Here is a 21,878-nt window from a genome sequence, read left to right as displayed (position 1 = left end):
AGTAGGTCTGTTTCTCTCTCCTCAGTCCCTCGATGCAGGGAGTCTGTTGCCAGCAGTGCTCCCTGAAAATAAAAAACCTAACTAAAATACTTTCTGACAGGAAGTTCAGGAGAGCTCACTGTAGTGCACCCATCTCCTCTGGGCACAGTATCAAACTGAGGTCTAGAGGAGGGGCATAGAGGGAGGAGCCAGTGCACACCCAGATCTAAAGTCTTTCTTAAAGTGCCCATGTCTCCTGCGGAGCCCGTCTATCCCCATGGTCCTTACGGAGTCCCCAGCATCCTCTAGGACGTTAGAGAAAGATAAATAGATAGATAGATAGATAGATATAGACATGAGATAGATAGATAAAGACATGAGATAGATAAAGACATGAGATAGATAGATAGAGACATGTGATAGATAGATAGATAGATAGATAGATAGATAGATAGATAGATAGATAGATAGATAGATAGATACAAATAGATAGATAGAAAGATATAAACATGAGATAGATAGATAGATAGATAGATACATGAGATAGATAGATAGATAGATACATGAGATAGATAGATAGATAGATAGATAGATAGATAGATAGATAGATAGATAGATAGATAGATAGATAGATAGATAGATAGATAGATAGAGACATGAGATAGATAGATAGATAGATAGATAGATAGATAGATAGATAGATAGATAGATAGATAGATAGATAGATAGATAGATAGAGACATGAGATAGATAGATAGATAGATAGATAGATAGATAGATAGATAGATAGATAGATAGATAGATAGATAGATAGATAGATAGATAGATAGATAGATAGATAGATAGAAACATGAGATAGATAGATAGATAGATAGATAGATAGATAGATAGATAGATAGATAGATAGATAGAAACATGAGATAGATAGATAGATAGATAGATAGATAGATAGATAGATAGATAGATAGATAGATAGATAGATAGATAGATAGATAGATAGAAGATAGATAGAGACATGAGATAGATAGATAGATAGATAGATAGATAGATAGATAGATAGATAGATAGATAGAGACATGAAATAGATAGATAGATAGATAGATAGATAGATAGATAGATAGATAGATAGATAGATAGATAGATAGATAGATAGATAGATAGATAGATAGAAACATGAGATAGATAGATAGATAGATAGATAGATAGATAGATAGATAGATAGATAGATAGATAGATAGATAGATAGATAGATAGATAGAAGATAGATAGAGACATGAGATAGATAGATAGATAGATAGATAGATAGATAGATAGATAGATAGATAGATAGATAGATAGATAGATAGATAGATAGATAGATAGATAGATAGAGACATGAAATAGATAGATAGATAGATAGATAGATAGATAGATAGATAGATAGATAGATAGATAGATAGATAGATAGATAGATAGATAGATAGATAGATAGATAGATATAAACATGAGATAGATAGATAGATAGATAGATAGATAGATAGATAGATAGATAGATAGATAGATAGATAGATAGATAGATATAAACATGAGATAGATAGATAGATAGATAGATAGATAGATAGATAGATAGATAGATAGATAGATAGATAGATAGATAGATAGATAGATAGATACATGAGATAGATACATGAGATAGATAGATAGATAGATAGAGACATGGGATAGATAGATAGATAGATAGACAGATAGATAGACAGACATTTAAAACATGTTGTTTTTATCTAAATGACACCGTGGTTACAGTGCGTATACCTGTAGGGAATATCATGACTTGAACAGCCAATTGTCACACTTATGTTGTGGTCAAGATGACCAGTTTTCCTGCACAATATGCGCTGGATGATGACAAGCACCCATTAGATTTCATAGAAGTACTGTATGTAAATTCTGGAGGAGAACGCTTGTGTCGTGCACAATGGAATGGTTTTATTTACTAAAGCCTAATCTTGCATGAGTTCTGCTATTTGCCTTTTGCTGTTACACTGCACAGGATGATACGTTTAATCAATCCACTCATCCTGCATTTTCACAACTCATTTGATGTGGCCCAGTCAGCCGTGTAACATGTTAAGCATCTTCTGGGCTCGTACTCTGCAAGATCTGTTTAGTTTGTTGAAGTGGATATGCTCTGTCTTTGCCTTGTATTCCCTGTACGCCTCCCTACTATACTGCACCCGGTGTCCCTTCTACCGGAATGCTTAAGACTTGCTCAACAATCAGCCAGGACGGTGTGATCTGCTGCTATAATCTTCCCTGAGATTATGGGAACGCGCAGGTGAATCAAATCATGTTTTTCTGTTCTGTGGCTCCCGGGCTATAACGTATTCTGCAAAGTACTGGGTGAGGCGAGACAGGATTTTATGTCTGTAACTAAATTCCTTCCTGATACAAGGGAAATGCGCTGTGCAAGAAAATAAAGCAGAACTAATATAGAACAAGCAGAGCTAAACATGATGTTTATTAGCAAACAAACCAGTCTACTTCAGCCTGCACTATGTTACACCGTATTGGGCTGCACGCACAAGGACGAACAAGTGTATGGTATCCATTTACAGGTCATGTCTTAGCGGAACACATCTAGGGAGTGGCCTTTTTAACGGGGTGTCAATAGGGTGACAATGATACTGTCGACACCACAATGTTGACAGTTAAAAGGTCAAAGGAAATGCGTTGACATTCTCAAAATGCTGACAAAAGGGGGGGTTAGGGTTAGGCTGCAGGTGGGAAGTTAGGGTTAGGCTGCGGGGGTGGCAATGGTTAGACTGTGTGTGGGGGGGGGGTAAGGGTTAGACTGCAGGGGGTGCTAAGGGTTAGACTGTGTGGGGGGGTAAGGGTTAGACTGCGGGGGTGGTAAGCGTTAGACTGCGGGGGTGGTAAGAGTTAGACTGCGGGGGTGGTAAGAGTTAGACTGTGGGGGTGGTAATGGTTAGACTGTGTGGGGGGTAAGGGTTAGACTGCGGGTGGTGGTAATGGTTAGACTGTGTGGGGGGGTAAGGGTTAGACTGCAGGGGGTGGTAAGGGATAGACTGCGGGGGTGGTAAGGGTTAGACTGCGGTGGGTGGTAAGAGTTAAACTGCGGGGGGTGGTAATGGTTAGACTGTGTGGGGGGTAAGGGTTAGGCTGTGGGCAGGAGGGTTCTAGGTACTAGAGGGAAGTTAGGGTTAGGCTGAGGGGGAGGTTAGAGTTAGGTACTAGAGAGAGGTTAGGGTTGGGCTGCGGGGGGGGGGGGGGTTAGGGTTAGGAACTAGCTAGGGGAAGCTTAGGGCTATGTTGCGGGGGTAGTAAGGATTAGACTGCGGGGGATGATAAAGGTTAGACTGCGGGGGGGGTAAGGGTTAGGCTGCGGGCAGGAGGGCTCTAGGTACTAGAGGGAAGTTAGGGTTAGGCTGAGGGGGAGGTTAGAGTTGGGTACTAGAGAGAGGCTAGGGTTAGGCTGCAGGGGGGGTTAGGGTTAGGTACTAGGGGAAGCTTAGGGCTAGGCTGCAGGGGTGGTAAGGGTTGTAGACTGCGGGGGGGGAAGGATTAGGCTGCAGGCAGGGGGGTTCTAGGTACTAGGGGAAGTTAGAGTTAGGCTGAGGGGGAGGTTAGAGTTACTGTAGGCACTAGTGAGAGGTTAGGGTTAGGCTGTGGCGGGAGGTTAGGGTTTGGTACTAGGGGAAGGTTAGGGCTAGGCTGCAGGGGGGAAGTTAGGGTTAGGCTTCTGGAGTCATTTAGGGTTAGGCACAGTCCCCTTGCACTTACACACCTCCAATATGTGTCTGCAGCAGTTTAATTTTTAATTGATTTTATTTTTTTAATCATATATTTTACATTTCTATTTTTATGTTACAAATGTTTACCATCAGAAGAACACAAGAGGTCCCATGGAAACTTAGATTGCTTTGATTGATCTATCAGTGTTACCGGGGCAACAGAGAGCTGAATCAGTGCTCTGTTGCTTCTGTCTGGGTATCTGTCCTGTCAGGGCAATGAAAGGTAACCTGATACACTTTAGTGGACACATGGGCAACATTTTAACCTTCATAAAAGCTGCACGTTACCCCTAACCTCAATGACAGGGGTCTGGAAATGGTGGCTCACTACATGAGACAGACGCCAACTTGTAACCCAGATCATTCTAAAAATTCACCCTGCCATACCATGTCCACCCTGCAATGTCCCAAACAAAGCTGAGGCCTCCAGATCTCTAGGGGAGACGTTTGTCATAAAAACACTGGACTCTCCATCAAAAAATAAGATTTTACTCACCGGTAAATCTATTTCTCGTAGTCCGTAGTGGATGCTGGGGACTCCGTAAGGACCATGGGGAATAGACGGCTCCGCAGGAGACTGGGCACATCTAAGAAAGATTTAGGACTATCTGGTGTGCACTGGCTCCTCCCCCTATGACCCTCCTCCAAGCCTCAGTTAGGAACTGTGCCCGGAAGAGCTGACACAATAAGGAAGGATTTTTGAATCCCGGGTAAGACTCATACCAGCCACACCAATCACACCATATAACACGTGATAGGAACCCCGGTTAACAGTATGATAACAAAATGGAGCCTCTGAAGAGATGGCTCACAACAAAAACCCGATTTTTGTAACAATAACTATGTACAGGTATTGCAGACAATCCGCACTTGGGATGGGCGCCCAGCATCCACTACGGACTACGAGAAATAGATTTACCGGTGAGTAAAATCTTATTTTCGCTGACGTCCTAGTGGATGCTGGGGACTCCGTAAGGACCATGGGGATTATACCAAAGCTCCCAAAGGGGGCGGGAGAGTGCGGATGACTCTGCAGCACCGAATGAGAGAACTCCAGGTCCTCCTCAGCCAGGGTATCAAATTTGTAGAATTTTGCAAACGTGTTTGCCCCCAACCAAGTAGCTGCTCGGCAAAGTTGTAAAGCCGAGACCCCTCGGGCAGCCGCCCAAGATGAGCCCACCTTCCGTGTGGAATGGGCTTTTACAGATTTAGGCTGCGGTAAGCCTACCGCAGAATGCGCCAGCTGAATAGTGCTACAAATCCAGCGCGCAATAGACTGCTTAGAAGCAGGAGCACCCAGCTTATTGGGTGCATACAGGATAAACAGCGAGTCAGTCTTTCTGACTCCAGCCGTCCAGGAAATATAAATTTTTAGGGCCCTGACTACGTCCAGCAACTTGGAATCCTCCAAGTCCCTAGTAGCCGCAGGCACCACAATAGGTTGGTTCAAGTGAAAAGCTGAGACCACCTTTGGGAGAAACTGAGGACGAGTCCTCAATTCTGCCCTATCCATATGGAAAATCAGATAAGGGCTTTTACAAGACAAAGCCGCCAATTCTGAAACCCGCCTGGCCGACGCCAAGGCCAACAGCATGACCACTTTCCACGTGAGATATTTTAAATCCACAGTCTTAAGTGGTTCGAACCAATGTGATTTCAGGAATGCCAAAACCACATTGAGATCCCAAGGTGCCACTGGGGGCACAAAAGGAGGCTGAATATGCAGTACTCCTTTGACAAAAGTCTGAACTTCGGGCAGTTCTTTTTGGAAGAAAATCGACAGAGCCGAAATCTAGACCTTTATGGACCCCAATTTGAGGCCCAACGTCACCCCTGCTTGCAGGAAGTGCAGGAATCGACCCAGTTGAAATTCCTCCGTCGGGGCCTTCATGGCCTCACACCAAGCAACATATTTTCGCCAAATGCGGTGATAATGTCTTGCGGTGACATCCTTCCTGGCTTTGATCAGGGTAGGGATGACTTCCTCCGGAATACCCTTTTCCTTCAGGATCCGGTGTTCAACCGCCATGCCGTCAAACGCAGCCGCGGTAAGTCTTGGAACAGACAGGGTCCCTGCTGCAGCAGGTCTTGTCTGAGCGGCAGAGGCCAAGGGTCCTCTGTAAGCATCTCTTGAAGTTCCGGGTACCAAGCTCTTCTTGGCCAATCCGGAACCACGAGTATGGTTTTCACTCCTCGCCTTCTTCTTATTCTCAGTACCTTGGGTATGAGAGGTAGAGGAGGAAACACATAAACCGACTGGTACACCCATGGTGTCACTAGAGCGTCCACCGCTATCGCCTGAGGGTCTCTTGACCGGGCGCAATATCTTTTCAACTTCTTGTTGAGGCGGGACGCCATCATGTCTACCTGTGGTTTTTCCCACCGGTTGACCAGCATTTGGAAGACTTCTGGATGAAGTCCCCATTCTCCCGGGTGGAGGTCGTGCCTGCTGAGGAAGTCTGCTTCCCAGTTGTCCACTCCCGGAATGAACACTGCCGTCAGTGCTAACACATGATTCTCTGCCCATCTGAGAATCCTTGTGGCTTCTGCCATCGCCATCCTGCTTCTCGTGCCGCCCTGTCTGTTTACATGGGCGACCGCCGTGATGTTGTCTGACTGGATCAGTACCGGCTGGTTTTGAAGCAGGGGTCTTGCCTGGCTTAGGGCATTGTAAATGGACCTTAGCTCCAGGATATTTATGTGAAGAGAAATCTCCTGATTTGACCACAGTCCTTGGAAATTTCTTCCCTTTGTGACTGCCCCCCAGCCCCGAAGGCTGGCATCCGTGGTCACCAGGACCCAGTCCTGTATTCCGAATCTGCGGCCCTCTAGTAGATGAGCCCTCTGCAGCCACCACAGCAGCGACACCCTGGTTCTGGCCGATAGGGTTATCCGCTGTTGCATCTGGAGATGGGACCCGGACCATTTGTCCAACAGGTCCCACTGGAACGTCCTTGCGTGGAACCTTCCGAATGGAATTGCTTCGTACGAAGCTACCATTTTCCCCAGGACTCGTGTGCATTGATGTACCGACACTTTTCCTGGTTTTAGAATGTCTCTGACCAGAGATGACAATTCCTCAGCTTTTTCCAGTGGAAGAAACACTCTTTTCTGGTCTGTGTCCAGAATCATTCCCAGGAACAGAAGACGTGTCGTCGGGACCAGCTGTGACTTTGGAATGTTTAGAATCCAGCCGTGCTGTTGTAGCACTTCCTGAGAAAGTGCCACCCCCACTATCAACTGTTCTTTGGACCTCGCCTTTATCAGGAGATCGTCCAAGTACGGGATAATTAAAACTCCCTTCTTGCGAAGGAGTATCATAATTTCGGCCATTACCTTGGTAAAGACCCTCGGTGCCGTGGATAACCCGAACGGCAGCGTCTGGAACTGATAGTGACAGTCCTGTACCACAAATCTGAGGTACTCCTGGTGCGGAGGGTAAATGGGGACATGCAGGTACGCATCCTTGATGTCCAGGGATACCATGTAATCCCCCTCCTCCAGGCTCGCAATAACCGCCCTGAGCGATTCCATCTTGAACTTGAACCTTTTGATATAAGTGTTCAAGGTTTTTAAATTTAAGATGGGTCTCACCGAACCGTCCGGTTTCGATACCACAAACATTGTGGAGTAGTAACCCTTTCCTTGCTGAAGGAGGGGTACCTTGACGATCACTTTCTGTGAATACAGTTTTTGAATAGCCACCAACACTGCCTCCCTGGCAGAGGGAGTTGCCGGCAAGGCAGATTTTAGGAAACGGCGGGGGGGAGACGTCTCGAATTCCAGCCTGTACCCCTGAGATACTACTTGAAGGACCCAGGGATCCACCTATGAGAGAGCCCACTGTGTGCTGAAAAACCTGAGACGTGCCCCCACCGTTCCCGATTCCGCCTGAGCAGCCCCAGCGTCATGCTGTGGACTTACCGGATGCAGGGGAGGACTTCTGCTCCTGGGAACTAGCTGTGTGTTGCAGCTTTTTCCCCCTTCCTCTGCCCCTCGGCAGAAAGGATGAGCCTCTAGCCCGCTTGTTTTTCTGGGGCCGAAAGGACTGTACCTGATAATACGGTGCTTTCTTTTGCTGTGGGGTAGCCTGTGGCAAAAAAGTCGATTTCCCAGCAGTAGCTGTGGAAACGAGGTCTGAAAGACCTTCCCCAAAAAGTTCCGCCCCTTTATAGGGTAAAACTTCCATGTGCCGCTTGGAGTCGGCATCACCTGACCATTGCCTAGTCCATAACCCCCGTCTGGCGGCAATGGACATAGCACTTATTTTTGATGCCAGCCGGCAAATATCCCTCTGTGCATCACGCATGTATAAAACCGCGTCTTTTATATGGTCAATCGTTAGCAAAATATTGTCCCTATCCATGGTATCAATGTTTTCCGACAGGGAGTCTGACCACGCAGCAGCAGCACTGCACATCCAAGCTGATGCAATAGCGGGTCTCAATATAATGCCAGTGTGTGTGTATATAGCTTTTAGGGTACTTTCCAGCTTTCTATCAGCAGGTTCTTTTAGGGCGGCCGTATCCGGAGACGGTAGTGCCACCTTCTTTGATAAGCGTGTCAATGCTTTATCTACCCTAGGGGGTGTTTCCCAGCGTGACCTATCCTCTGGCGGGAAAGGGTACGCAGCCATTAACCGTTTAGAAATGATCAATTTCTCATCTGGGGAAGTCCACGCTTCCTCACACACCTCATTTAATTCCTCAGATGCAGGAAAAACTACTGGTAGTTTTTTCTCACCAAACATAATACCCTTTTTTGTGGTACCTGGGGTATCATCAGAAATGTGTAAAACATTTTTCATAGCCTCAATCATATAACGGGTGGATCTATTGGAGGGTACACTCGTCTCATCATCGTCGACACTGGAGTCGGTATCCGTGTCGACATCTGTATCTGTCATCTGAGGTAGCGGGCGTTTTATAGCCCCTGATGACATTTGAGACGCTTGGATAGGCACAAGCTGAGTAGCCGGCTGTCCTATGTCGTCAAACCTTTTATGTAAGGAGCTGACACTGTCACGTAATTCCTTCCATAAGTCCATCCACACTGGTGTCGACCCCGCAGGGGGTGACATCACATTCACAGGCATTTGCTCCGCCTCCACATCACTATCCTCATCATACATGTCGACACAGCAGTACCGACACACAGCAGACACACAGGGAATGCTCTTACAGAGGACAGGACCCCACAAAGCCCTTTGGGGAGACAGAGGGAGAGTATGCCAGCACACACCAGGGCGCTATATAACACAGGGATATCACTATACAGAGTGTTTTCCCCTATAGCTGCCTATAATATATATATACTGCGCCTAAATTGTGCCCCCCCTCTCTTTTTTACCCTTTCTGTAGTGCAGGACTGCAGGGGAGAGCCAGGGAGCTTCCTTCCAGCGAAGTTGTGAGGGAATAATGGCGCCAGTGTGCTGAGGGAGTTGGCTCCGCCCCTTTTTCGGCGGGCTTTCTCCTGCTATTTTATCGTTTCTGGCAGGGGTTAATATACACCTATATAGCCTCTGGGGCTATATATGGTGTTAGTTTTGCCAGCCAAGGTGTTATTATTGCTGCTCAGGGCGCCCCCCCCCCCCAGCGCCCTGCACCCATCAGTGACCGCAGTGTGTGGTGTGCATGAGGAGCAATGGCGCACAGCTGCAGTGCTGTGCGCTACCTTGGAGAAGACAGAAGTCTTCAGCCGCCGATTTTCCGGACCACCTTCTTGTTTCTGGCTCTGTAAGGGGGACGGCGGCGCGGCTCCGGGAACGGACGACGAGGTCGGGTCCTGTGTTCGATCCCTCTGGAGCTAATGGTGTCCAGTAGCCTAAGAAGCCCAAGCTACCACCACTTAGGTAGGTTCGCTTCTTCTCCCCTTAGTCCCTCGTTGCAGTGAGCCTGTTGCCAGCAGGACTCACTGAACATAAAAAACCTAAACTATACTTTCTTCTAGGAGCTCAGGAGAGCCCCTAGTGTGCATCCAGCTCAGCCGGGCACAGAAATCTAACTGAGGCTTGGAGGAGGGTCATAGGGGGAGGAGCCAGTGCACACCAGATAGTCCTAAATCTTTCTTAGATGTGCCCAGTCTCCTGCGGAGCCGTCTATTCCCCATGGTCCTTACGGAGTCCCCAGCATCCACTAGGACGTCAGAGAAACATAAGACAACTGGGTGATGAGAATGCCCATGTGTTAGTGATGTTTAGGTTTATTAATACATACTTTGCTAAAGGCAACATTAAAACATCTTCCATTTTTAAAAATGCTTTAGGCACCAATATTAAAACAGGTCTATGTACCACTTGGTCTAGGTACCTTCATACACTTGGTCTATGTATCTTCATATACTTGGTCTACATAGAAGATTACACACTTGGTCTATGTACCTTCATACACTTGGTCTACATAGCAGATTATACACTTGGTCTATGTACCCTTATACACTGGTCTACATAGCAGATTATACACTTGGTCTATGTACCTTCATATACTTGGTCTACATAGAAGATTATACACTTGGTCTAGGTACCTTCATACACTTGGTCTACATAGCAGATTATACACTTGGTCTAGGTACCCTCATATACTTGGTCTACATAGAAGATTATACACTTGGTCTATGGACCTTCATACACTTGGTCTACATAGCAGATTATACACTTGGTCTATGTACCTTCATACACTTGGTCTACATAGAAGATTATACACTTGGTCTATGTGCCTTCATATACTTGGTCTATATAGCAGATTATAGACTTGGTCTATGTACCTTCATACACTTGGTCTACATAGCAGATTATACACTTGGTCTAGGTACCCTCATATACTTGGTCTACATAGAAGATTATACACTTGGTCTATGGACCTTCATACACTTGGTCTACATAGCAGATTATACCCTTGGTCTATGTACCTTCATACACTTGGTCTACATAGCAGATTATACACTTGGTCTATGTACCTTCATACACTTGGTCTATATAGCAGATTATACACTTGGTCTATGGACCTTCATACACTTGGTCTACATAGCAGATAATACACTTGGTCTATGGACCTTCATACACTTGGTCTACATAGCAGATTATACACTTGGTCTATGTACCTTCATACACTTGGTCTATATAGCAGATTATACACTTGGTCTATGGACCTTCATACACTTGGTCTACATAGCAGATTATACACTTGGTCTATGGACCTTCATACACTTGGTCTACATAGCAGATTATACACTTGGTCTATGTAACGTCAGCACTTGGTCTACATAGCAGATTATACACTTGGTCTATGGACCTTCATACACTTAGTCTACATAGCAGATTATACACTTGGTCTATGGACCTTCATACACTTAGTCTACATAGCAGATTATACACTTGGTCTATGGACCTTCATACACTTGGTCTACATAGCAGATTATACACTTGGTCTATGGACCTTCATACACTTAGTCTACATAGCAGATTATACACTTGGTCTATGGACCTTCATACACTTGGTCTACATAGCAGATTATACACTTGGTCTATGGACCTTCATACACTTGGTCTACATAGCAGATTATACACTTGGTCTATGTAACGTCAGCACTTGGTCTACATAGCAGATTATACACTTGGTCTATGGACCTTCATACACTTAGTCTACATAGCAGATTATACACTTGGTCTGTATACCTTCACTTGCAGGACACTGACAATGCAAATTACATGTTAAACAACATAAACTATCCCACTGCAAAACAAAAACACATACTGAGCTAGTTATACATTAGGCTAGATCACCAATCCACACCACATTTCTCTTAATGTTTAATAAAACATATAAACACACATCATTCTACTAAAGATCTCTCTTTATATTTACATTGTCAAACATCTATAAAATGGCATTGGGCGCCATCCATAAATGACTACTTATCTTCTTGCTACTTTTTATTTTGAAGATAAAATATTTTTATTTCCTTTATTCATTACCTTCGGTACTTACCTGGGTGTATTTTTTTCTCTGCCTGTGTATTGCCTGAGCTTTAGCTCTCCCAGCTGACTCCCAACGAATGAGAATGTACTGTATAACATATATATATAAATATATATATACAGTATATATATGTATATATATATGTATATATATATATAGATCCACAGTTAAGTGACACCGCTTATTTGTGGATCTATATTGCAATATACAATTGCTGTAGAGGGCACCAGGCAAACTGTTGCCCTATTTGTGAGTGCTGAATATACCACTTCTCTCTTTCTCTTTCTTTCTCTCTCTATATCTACTAGGTGAATCATCACGCCCTACGGGCGCTCTTCACACCGTCGCAAGGGGCTGCATGTCCTTTGGGCAGGCAATATTTGTATTACATGGACCATTACCTTCAAGCATAATGTTGTTAGTGGTTAAATATTTTACGGCCAAAGGGTGAGCGACGGTCAAGGGGGCGTAGGCCCTTGCGACGACAGGAAGAGCGGACGCAGGGCACGATGAATGATTTAGTGTGTTAATAATATGTTATGTGTACATAATTTAGGTATAAAGACAATGTTTTATAAATGTATTTACATATGCCCCACAGTGCCAGATACAGATATGCCCCACAGTGCCAGATACACATATGTTCCACAGTGCCAGTTATATATATGCCCCATAATGCCAGATATACATATGCCCCACAATGCCAGATAAACATATGCTCCAGTGGCAGATATGCCCCACAATGCCATATATACATATGACCCACAGTGCCAGATATGCCCCACAGTGCCAGTTATACATATGCCCCACAGTGCCAGTTATACAGATGCCCCACAATGCCAGATATACATATGACCCACAGTGCCAGATATGCCCCACAGTGCCAGTTATACATATGCCCCACAGTGCCAGTTATACATATGCCCCACAATGCCAGATATACATATGCCCCCCAGTGCCATATATACATATGCCCACAGTGCCAGATATACATATGCCCCTCAGTGCCAGTTAAACATATGCCCCACAATGCCAGATATACATATGCCCCTCAGTGCCATATATACATATGCCCCCAGTGCCAGATATGCCCCACAGTGCCAGTTATACATATGCCCCACCCACCCCACCCCACCCCACACCTCCCTCTGTTCACCCGGTGCTGCTGTGTCAGGGTCGGGGGAAGGAGAGGAGAGCGCAGTGTGGTCCCATCCCTCAGTGCTGCTTAGTCAGACTCAGGTGGTCTCCGGCGGCAGCGTGTATCTTCTCAAATGAGGCACCGGTTTGTTAGCCAATCAGAGCTCGCGGACCGGCAGCCAATCAGGAGCCGCGGCTGCCAGTCCACGAGCTCTGTTTGCCTAACAAACCGGTGCTCAGTTGAGAAGATACACGCCGCGGCAGGAGACCAAAGACTGACTGAGCAGCACTGAGGGACGGGACCGCGCTGCGCTCTTCTGACACAGCAACAGGCTGGGAAGGGGAAGAGGAGCACATCGGCAGCTTTTACAGTAATAGCCGCTAATGGCGGCTATGGTGTGTGTGAGTGGCGGCCCGCGGGTACTGTGTACGGGCGGCTAGATTCTTAACGGTACACCGTACCAGAGCGTACGGCCACACTTGCAGGCCTGGTCTCTCCTATCCAGATCTGTGACTCTATGACTCAGAGCTCCTAGCCACGCCCTGCGCCACGCCCAGCGTTAGCAAATGAGTCACAGATCTGGACAAATATATAGGAGATACTAGTTACCAGCCCGTCAAAATGACGATACAACATAACAGTAATGTCAGCACCGACCGCTGTGTACGCACAACACTTGTATTGCTCCTTCGGTCGCCATCTAGTGGCTGCGGTGCACAAAACACTTGAATTCCCCCCAGAGAGATGAGGAGCAGCATTAGCCATCTATTATAAAGGATAGCCTTACCATACTAATACGGGACAATAGGGAATTATGCAGGTTCTGTGGCTGGCTGACTTCAAGTCTGCATTTCATATGGTTTTAAGCAGCCACAGACCCTGTGTAATCCATGAGAGAGAGAGAGAGAGAGCGCGATCTGTGGAAGCTCTAAGCTCTGATGAGAGGAGGAAGCATCTCTCAGACACGGGTGACAGCTATGATACTTAGTAAGAGGGGATATATTTATTTAGCCAGTTGTGCATTCTATATGAAGTGTTTTAGTTATAATGTTTCCTGCGCCGCAGACAAAGAACATGTAATTTGTATCCTGTATCCAATCACATGAAACCTATTTATATCCACTGCCAGCTATCATGAAAATCTACCTGGATATTGTGGTCAGTCGGGTTGAAAAACGCCAGGCAGCACAGTCTGCGCAGAGCTGTTTCCATAGCAACAGAATGCTGGCTTTACACTGATAATAATGCACACCAAGGAGGCAGGAGGACGCAGCACTGGCTCACCTGCATGACCGTAGCACATCTGAGTAACCCTGAGGTTACTAAGATGCCTGGCACTGCCACGCTGCTGGGGCCAGTGAAGCGGCATCTAAGGACTCACACTGGTTTTGGTTCGCCTAGAAAACGTTGCAGGACCAGATCTGCACAACGGAGAGTTATGCAAGAATAGAATTTGTGTAAATCCCTGAATCGGGGGCCTAATTCAGACCTGATTGTAGCAGCAAATTTGTTAGCAGTTGGGCAAAACCATGTGCAGTGCAGGGTGGGGGCAGATGTAACACGTGCAGAGAGAGTTAGATTTGGGTGGGGTGTGTTCAAACTGAAATCTAAATTGCAGGGTAAAAACAAAGCAGCCAGTATTTACCCTGCACAGAAACAATATAACTCACCCAAATCTAACTCTCTCTGCACATGTTACATCTGTCCCCCCTGCAGTGCACATGGTTTTGCCTTTCTGCTAACAAAGTTGCTGCTACGATCAGGCCTGAATTAGACCACGGGCCCATAGTCTCATGGCTGATGGGGAGTGGTATGCGCAGTGACTATGTGCAGTGATATATGGTTGCAGTACAAGAAAGGTGATGCCGTTACATTCCAGCCCATACTAGCGTTAGTATCGTGTACGTTGCGCAGAGTTGTACCATACATTTTATCAATATATGCTGTAAAATTAGCTATCGTTCTGAATTAAAACACCAGCAGCGTTTATCTTGCCGTTAGTAGTATTTTATTACACACGCATGCAGCGTGTGGGCCTAATTCAGATCTGATTGCAGCAGTAAATTGTTAGCTATAGGGTAAAACCATGGCCCTCATTCCGAGTTGTTCGCTCGGTATTTTTCATCGCATCGCAGTGAAAATCCGCTTAGTACGCATGCGCAATGTTCGCACTGCGACTGCGCCAAGTAACTTTACTATGAAGAAAGTATTTTTACTCACGGCTTTTTCTTCGCTCCGGCGATCGTAATGTGATTGACAGGAAATGGGTGTTACTGGGCGGAAACACGGCGTTTCAGGGGCGTGTGGCTGAAAACGCTACCGTTTCCGGAAAAAACGCAGGAGTGGCCGGAGAAACGGTGGGAGTGCCTGGGCGAACGCTGGGTGTGTTTGTGACGTCAACCAGGAACGACAAGCACTGAACTGATCGCACAGGCAGAGTAAGTCTGGAGCTACTCTGAAACTGCTAAGTAGTTAGTAATCGCAATATTGCGAATACATCGGTCGCAATTTTAAGAAGCTAAGATTCACTCCCAGTAGGCGGCGGCTTAGCGTGTGTAACTCTGCTAAATTCGCCTTGCGACCGATCAACTCGGAATGAGGGCCCATGTGCACTGCAGGTGGGGCAGTTGTAACATGTGCAGAGAGAGTTAGATTTGGGTGGGTTATTTTGTTTCTGTGCAGGGTAAATACTGGCTGCTTTATTTTACACTGCAATTTAGATTTCAGTTTGAACACACCCCACCTGAATCTAACTCTCTCTGCACATGTTACATCTGCCCCCCCCCCCACACACACACACACACACACGCACACCCATCCCCCCTGCAGTGCACATGGTTTTGCCCATTAGCTAACAAATTTGCTGCTGCGATCAGGTCTGATTTTCCATAGATGCCGGAAGGTGGTCTATATGGTAATATGTGTCATGCAATGTCTCTTTTGAAATAAAAATGTGTTTCTATCGTACCATGAACTCTGCTGTCATATAACCACACAGTAGGCCTGAATCAGAGGCTGGAACGCCTGTAATTTGTGGGCACTATTAAGCATCATCGCCTGTAGTTTATTATAACGATGGTTATCTGACGGATACGTGTGTACAGTAACATCACATATTAGGAATCTCTGGATAAACATGGGTGTCTATTATTCCTACCAAAATATTATTCTCTTCGGCAGAAATAAGACATCCATCTTTATCTAGAACTTCCTAACATGTGATGCTACTGTACACGCATATCCGTCATATAATCATCCTATTAATAACGCAGAGGCGATGCGTCTAGTTATGGGCCTCTTACTGGTTCCACTGGTGTATCGGCCTCTGTTAGGGGCCTCCTGTGACATCTCCTGTGTTACCTTCCCAGTGATGAATGGGCCCCATAGTTAGATACAGATTATACTGTAAACAGGGAAACAGGTGACCTCCCAAATTAATAGCCACCCACATGGCACCTATTACCCCTCCTGTGTGCTAGGAGGTGCAGATTGGCAACACATAGTTGTGGGTTTTAAATGGGCCCAGTTGATTAAAGATCGTGGGGCTTACGGAACAGCCTGCGAGACGCAGGCACGGGCGCAATTCCGGCGAGACTGCACATATTTTTAAACTACCAATCATTTAAAAGGCAAAAACCAACAAACGTATTTCTTTATTATGAATGACTAGTTTGGAAAAGAAGTGTTTTATTAAACTGTTATTGCCGTATCTTAAGTTGCAGATGGTAAATTCACAAAACAAAAGCTTCACCGCAGAGAGTACTAGAAATGCTTTAGTAACTGTTACCTTTATTTATCAATGAGTGACACATTTCACTGTGAGTGATAAATTGCACCAGCCAATCACCTCCCTAACTGTCAGTTTTCAAACACAGCCTGTAACATGGCAGTTAGAAGTTGATTGGCTGGTGAAATTTATCACAGTGAAATGTATCACTCATTGATAAATAAGGGCATGTATTTCCGTGTCTAAAACTTCCTAGGTGCCTCTGTCGCTTCCGAGCGCAGAAGCCATTGCGGGGACTGCGAGAGTTATTCTTAGTGAAACCCGAAGCTGCTCTTAGAGGGAGGAAAGTAAAACGTACACAAATTGTCTATCATAAATCAGCATCTGCCTAATAAACCCTAATGCGGAATCTAATACAATTTATGACGGGGAAATAAAACGAGATTACTCTGTGAATTGCTAATCTGCTTGATCTCACTTATGATATATAGGAGGTTTCTGGAACCGCGAGTTCCCTTCAGTACTGTGCGTTCATTCATTGATGGACAATTCATCAATTCTTTTATTTTTTCCAAATGTTTCAATTAATGAAAAAAAGATTAAACTATACTTTATTAGGAACTTACTGTACTTTCCAAATGGCACATCATGCATTGTAGTGCTATAACCCACGGCAACTGATCACTGGGAATAAACGTAATGGCGTTTCTGCGGTCCTTGCATCATCTTGCCGGTAAACTGGTACGGTAGGTAGCCCTTAGGCTTAGACTTTGTCTCATTCTAAATAATTTGCATTAAGTGGGTCTTAAAATGACACTGGGGGTCATTCCGAGTTGTTCGCTCGCTGCCGATTTTCGCAACGGAGCGATTAATGCGAAAATGCGCATGCACATGGTTCGCAGTGCACATGCGCTAAGTATTTTAGCTCAAAACTTAGTAGATTTACTCACGGCAGAACAAAGAATTTTCATTGTTGAAGTGATCGGAGTGTGATTGACAGGAAGTGGGTGTTTCTGGGCGGAAACTGACCGTTTCCTGGGAGTGTGCGGAAAAACGCAGGCGTGTCAGGGAAAAACGCGGAGTGTCTGGAGAAAGGGGGGAGTGGCTGGCCGAACGCAGGGCGTGTTTGTGACGTCAAACCAGGAACGAAACTGACTGAACTGATCGCAGTGTAGGAGTAAGTCTGGAGCTACTCAGAAACTGCTAAGAAATTTCTATTCGCAATTCTGCTAATCTTTCGTTCGCAATTCTGCTAAGCGAAGATACACTCCCAGAGGGCGGCGGCTTAGAGTGTGCAATGCTGCTAAAAGCAGATAGCGAGCGAACAACTCGGAATCACCCCCACTGTGCGTTTATGGTTCACATTGTATTTATACTTTTCATTATTTCATTTTTAAAAGTCAATAAAACGTATTTACTTACAGTTCACGATCACATTGACTTTCCTGACGTCTAAATAGGGCACTGTGTTCTCAGCCAGGCACTCATAGTCCCCGGCCTGGTCTCTGGTAATGCCATAAATATCTAAATATTGCCCACTTCCAAACGGTTTTGCTGAAAGAGAAGAGACAGAAAGAATATAAGACATAAAAAAAGCAAAACAAAAAATAAAATAATGAAATTAAAAGGAACACCATGTGCATTAATCTGTAGGAGTATTTGAGCAGAGTACTTTACAGTGAATTTAACATCATACATAGTAATAAAAGCTTTTAGCACTTCTTCCTTTTCACCTCCAAATATAACAATAATAATAATGAGCCATTTGCACTTGACAGAAGGCACATTTAGGGCATTATTTTATTTCTTGTCTGCATATCGGGGGGGGGGGGGGGGGGGGGGTGAGGCAGATAAAAACCACACAGGGCAGAGGTGTGAATACAGGAACATAGGAACGTAATCAGGAACTAGTAGATGCTTTCTGAAACTTAGTTTTGTAAATCTTTATATTGGACCCGTCTCATCTTTACATAGCAGAACAGGAAATAATTTAGCGGGGAGAACCGATATTTATTAATTTATTCTTTCAATAATCCTAATATTTCAAATGTATTGATAGAAAGCTTCACCATGGATTTGTTATACAACACGGCTACTGCCACCGTGTATGGACAATAGGTCAACTTTTATGGTCATATCAATGAAATATGATAAATTATGTTGTTTAAAAAAAAAAAAAAAATATATATATATATACACACTGCTAAAAATAAAATAAAGGGAACACTAAAATAACACATCCTAGATCTGAATGAATGAAATAGTCTTATTAAATACTTTGTTCTTTACATAGTTGAATGTGCTGACAATAAAATCATACAAAAATTATCAAAGGAAATCAAATTTATTAACCCATGGAGGTCTGGATTTGGAGTCACCCTCAAAATTAAAGTGGAAAAACACACTACAGGCTGATCCAACTTTGATGTAATGTCCTTAAAACAAGTCAAAATGAGGCTCAGTAGTGTCTGTGGCCTCCACGTGCCTGTATGACCTCCCTACAACGCCTCAGCATGCTCCTGATGAGGTGGCGGATGGTCTCCTGGGGGATCTTCTCCCAGACCTGGACTAAAGCATCCGCCAACTCCTGGACAGTCTGTGGGGCAACGTAGCGTTGGTGGATGGAGCGAGACATGATGCCCCAGATGTGCTCAATTGAATTCAGGTCTGGGGAACGGGCGGACCAGTCCATAGCATCAATGCCTTCGTCTTGCAGGAACTGCTGACACACTCCAGCCACATGAGGTCTAGCATTGTCTTGCATTAGGAGGAACCCAGGGCCAACTGCACCAGCATATGGTCTCACAAGGGGTCTGAGGATCTCATCTCGGTACCTAATGGCAGTCAGGCTGCCTCTGGCGAGCACATGGAGGGTTGTGCGGCCCCCAAAGAAATGCCACCCCACACCATTACTGACCCACTGCCAAACCGGTCATGCTGGAGGATGTTGCAGGCAGCAGAACGTTCTCCTTGGCGTCTCCAGACTCTGTCACGTCTGTCACGTGCTCAGTGAGAACCTGCTTTCATCTGTGAAGAGCACAGGGCGCCAGTGGCGAATTTGCCAATCTTGGTGTTCTCTGGCAAATGCCAAACGTCCTGCACAGTGTTGGGCTGTAAGCACAACCCCCACCTGTGGACGTCGGGCCCTCATACCACCCTCATGGAGTCTGTTTCTGATCGTTTGAGTAGACACATGCACATTTGTGGCTTGCTGGAGGTCATTTTGCAGGGCTCTGGCAGTGCTCCTCCTGTTCCTCCTTGCACAAAGGTGGAGGTAGCGGTCCTGCTGCTGGGTTGTTGCCCTCCTACGGCCTCCTCCACGTCTCCTGATGTACTGGCCTGTCTCCTGGTAGCGCCTCCATGCCCTGGACACTACGCTGACAGACACAGCAAACCTTCTTGCCACAGCTCGCATTGATGTGCCATCCTGGATGAGCTGCACTACCTGAGCCACTTGTGTGGGTTGTAGGGAGGTCATACAGGCACGTGGAGGCCACACACACTACTGAGCCTCATTTTGACTTGTTTTAAGGACATTACATCAAAGTTGGATCAGCCTTTAGTGTGTTTTTCCACTTTAATTTTGAGGGTGACTCCAAATCCAGACCTCCATGGGTTAATAAATTTGATTTCCATTGATAATTTTTGTGTGATTTTGTTGTCAGCACATTCAACTATGTAAAAAACAAAGTATTTAATAAGAATATTTCATTCATTCAGATCTAGGATGTGTTATTTTAGTGTTCCCTTTATTTTTTTGAGCAGTGTATATATATATATATATATATCTATCTATCTATCAGGGGCGCTTTAAGAGAGGAGAAGGCCCGGGTGCAGCCTCCTCCGTTCAGGCCCCCTCCTCTGACGGCAGCGCTGAGAGTCTGAGCACTAGAGCGCTCAGACTCTACTGCGCATGCTTAGAACTCCGTGAAAATGGCTGCTGGGCCATTTTCACAGAGTTTTAATACCGCCGTGGATGTCGCCGCGGGACTCTGGAGGGGTGAGTATTTAGAAAATGGGTGCAGCGTGTGCGGTGGGGGCCCCCTTTGGACTCAGGGGCCCGTGTGCACTGCACACACTGCATCCATTATGGAAACGCCAGTGATATATATATATATATATATAAAAACCAGCTAATGGCAGTGTTATCATTACTGGTGTGTGTGTCAAGATTGCCTCAGCGGGTTCGGTATGAAATCCCAGTTGATGGGATGACTATGACATCCTGACACTGAAGATCTCGACGTCAAAGGCGGTATTTAAAAGAGTCAGTCAATGTCACTTGGGAACAAAGAGGGGAACAATAGACACTTAGCGGCCAATTTATCAACAAGTTTTATCATATGCAACGAGTGGCACGATGGCGCGCATATTCTCCCTCCAGGGAGGTTGTGTACCCCCAAGAGGGAGAAACAGTGTCGGTATGCCGGCTGTCAGGATTCCGGTGCCGGTATACTGTGTGCCGGGACCCCGATAGCCGGCAAACTGAAGACCACCCCTCCTTGTAGTATGATGGGTGTGTATCAAACGCTCTGTGTGATTCCATGTTGAGTCTACGGGGAAGGGAAGCCTGTTTCTTACGGATCCCTTGCAGCTAGCATCAGGCTGGTGCATATGCAGATAAGGCATAAGATCAATGGAATCTGGTTACCACTTGCAAATGCACCCACATTTGCCCTAGAAACACATAATCATAGAGAAGTAAATCTGGTTTGGTGGCTGCCCGCACCTGCAGCTGCTTCGCATGTGACTCAGAATCAGCCTCAACGTCCAATCTACTCCGTAGTAGTGCTAACTCAGATCACGGCTCATCTTGCAGTACGACGGGATGAACGCTGCCGGGGTCGCCCTGTTTTTCTGCACCCTTGCATTTCTAAGAACACACTAGCTGGGTTCAGTATGAAATACCGGCTGCCGGCATCAGTATACTGACAGCGGCATCCCAGCCACCAGCGTGCCGGCAGCGGGGTGGACTCTAGAAACCCCCTTGCGGGCACAGCAATTTCAGTCGGGTTTCCGAAGTCGGCATTGTGACCGCCGGGATCCCGGTTAGCGGTATTGTAGGGTGTGGTTCGTTAGGTCGACATGAGTTAGATCAACATACATTGGGTCGACCACATTTGGTCAACATGCATTAGGTCGACATGATCACTAGGATGACATGGTCATTAGGTCGACATGGAAAAAGGTCAACATGTGGATTTTTTTTAAAACTTTTATTGGTGTTGTTTTCTTCGAAAAGTGACGGGGAACCCCAATTAGTGCAC

General features: G+C 45.5%; 1 protein-coding gene across 4 annotated transcripts in view; it reads right to left on the bottom strand.

Moving 5' to 3' along the window:
* NEGR1 (neuronal growth regulator 1) overlaps positions 1-21,878 on the bottom strand; it is a 748,460-nt gene that overhangs the window by 272,849 nt on the left and 453,733 nt on the right. For all 4 annotated transcript variants that reach the window (XM_063939089.1, XM_063939088.1, XM_063939090.1 and 1 more), the window contains exon 4: positions 18,034-18,165. In XM_063939089.1, the coding sequence (XP_063795159.1) occupies positions 18,034-18,165 (132 nt within the window). The remainder of the gene's footprint in view (positions 1-18,033; positions 18,166-21,878) is intronic.

The sequence above is a fragment of the Pseudophryne corroboree genome, chromosome 9 (assembly GCF_028390025.1).
Source record: "Pseudophryne corroboree isolate aPseCor3 chromosome 9, aPseCor3.hap2, whole genome shotgun sequence".
Classification (NCBI taxonomy): Eukaryota; Metazoa; Chordata; class Amphibia; order Anura; family Myobatrachidae; genus Pseudophryne; species Pseudophryne corroboree.
The sequence above is the reverse complement of the archived record's forward strand: the minus strand, read 5'-3'. Positions and strand labels throughout refer to the sequence as shown.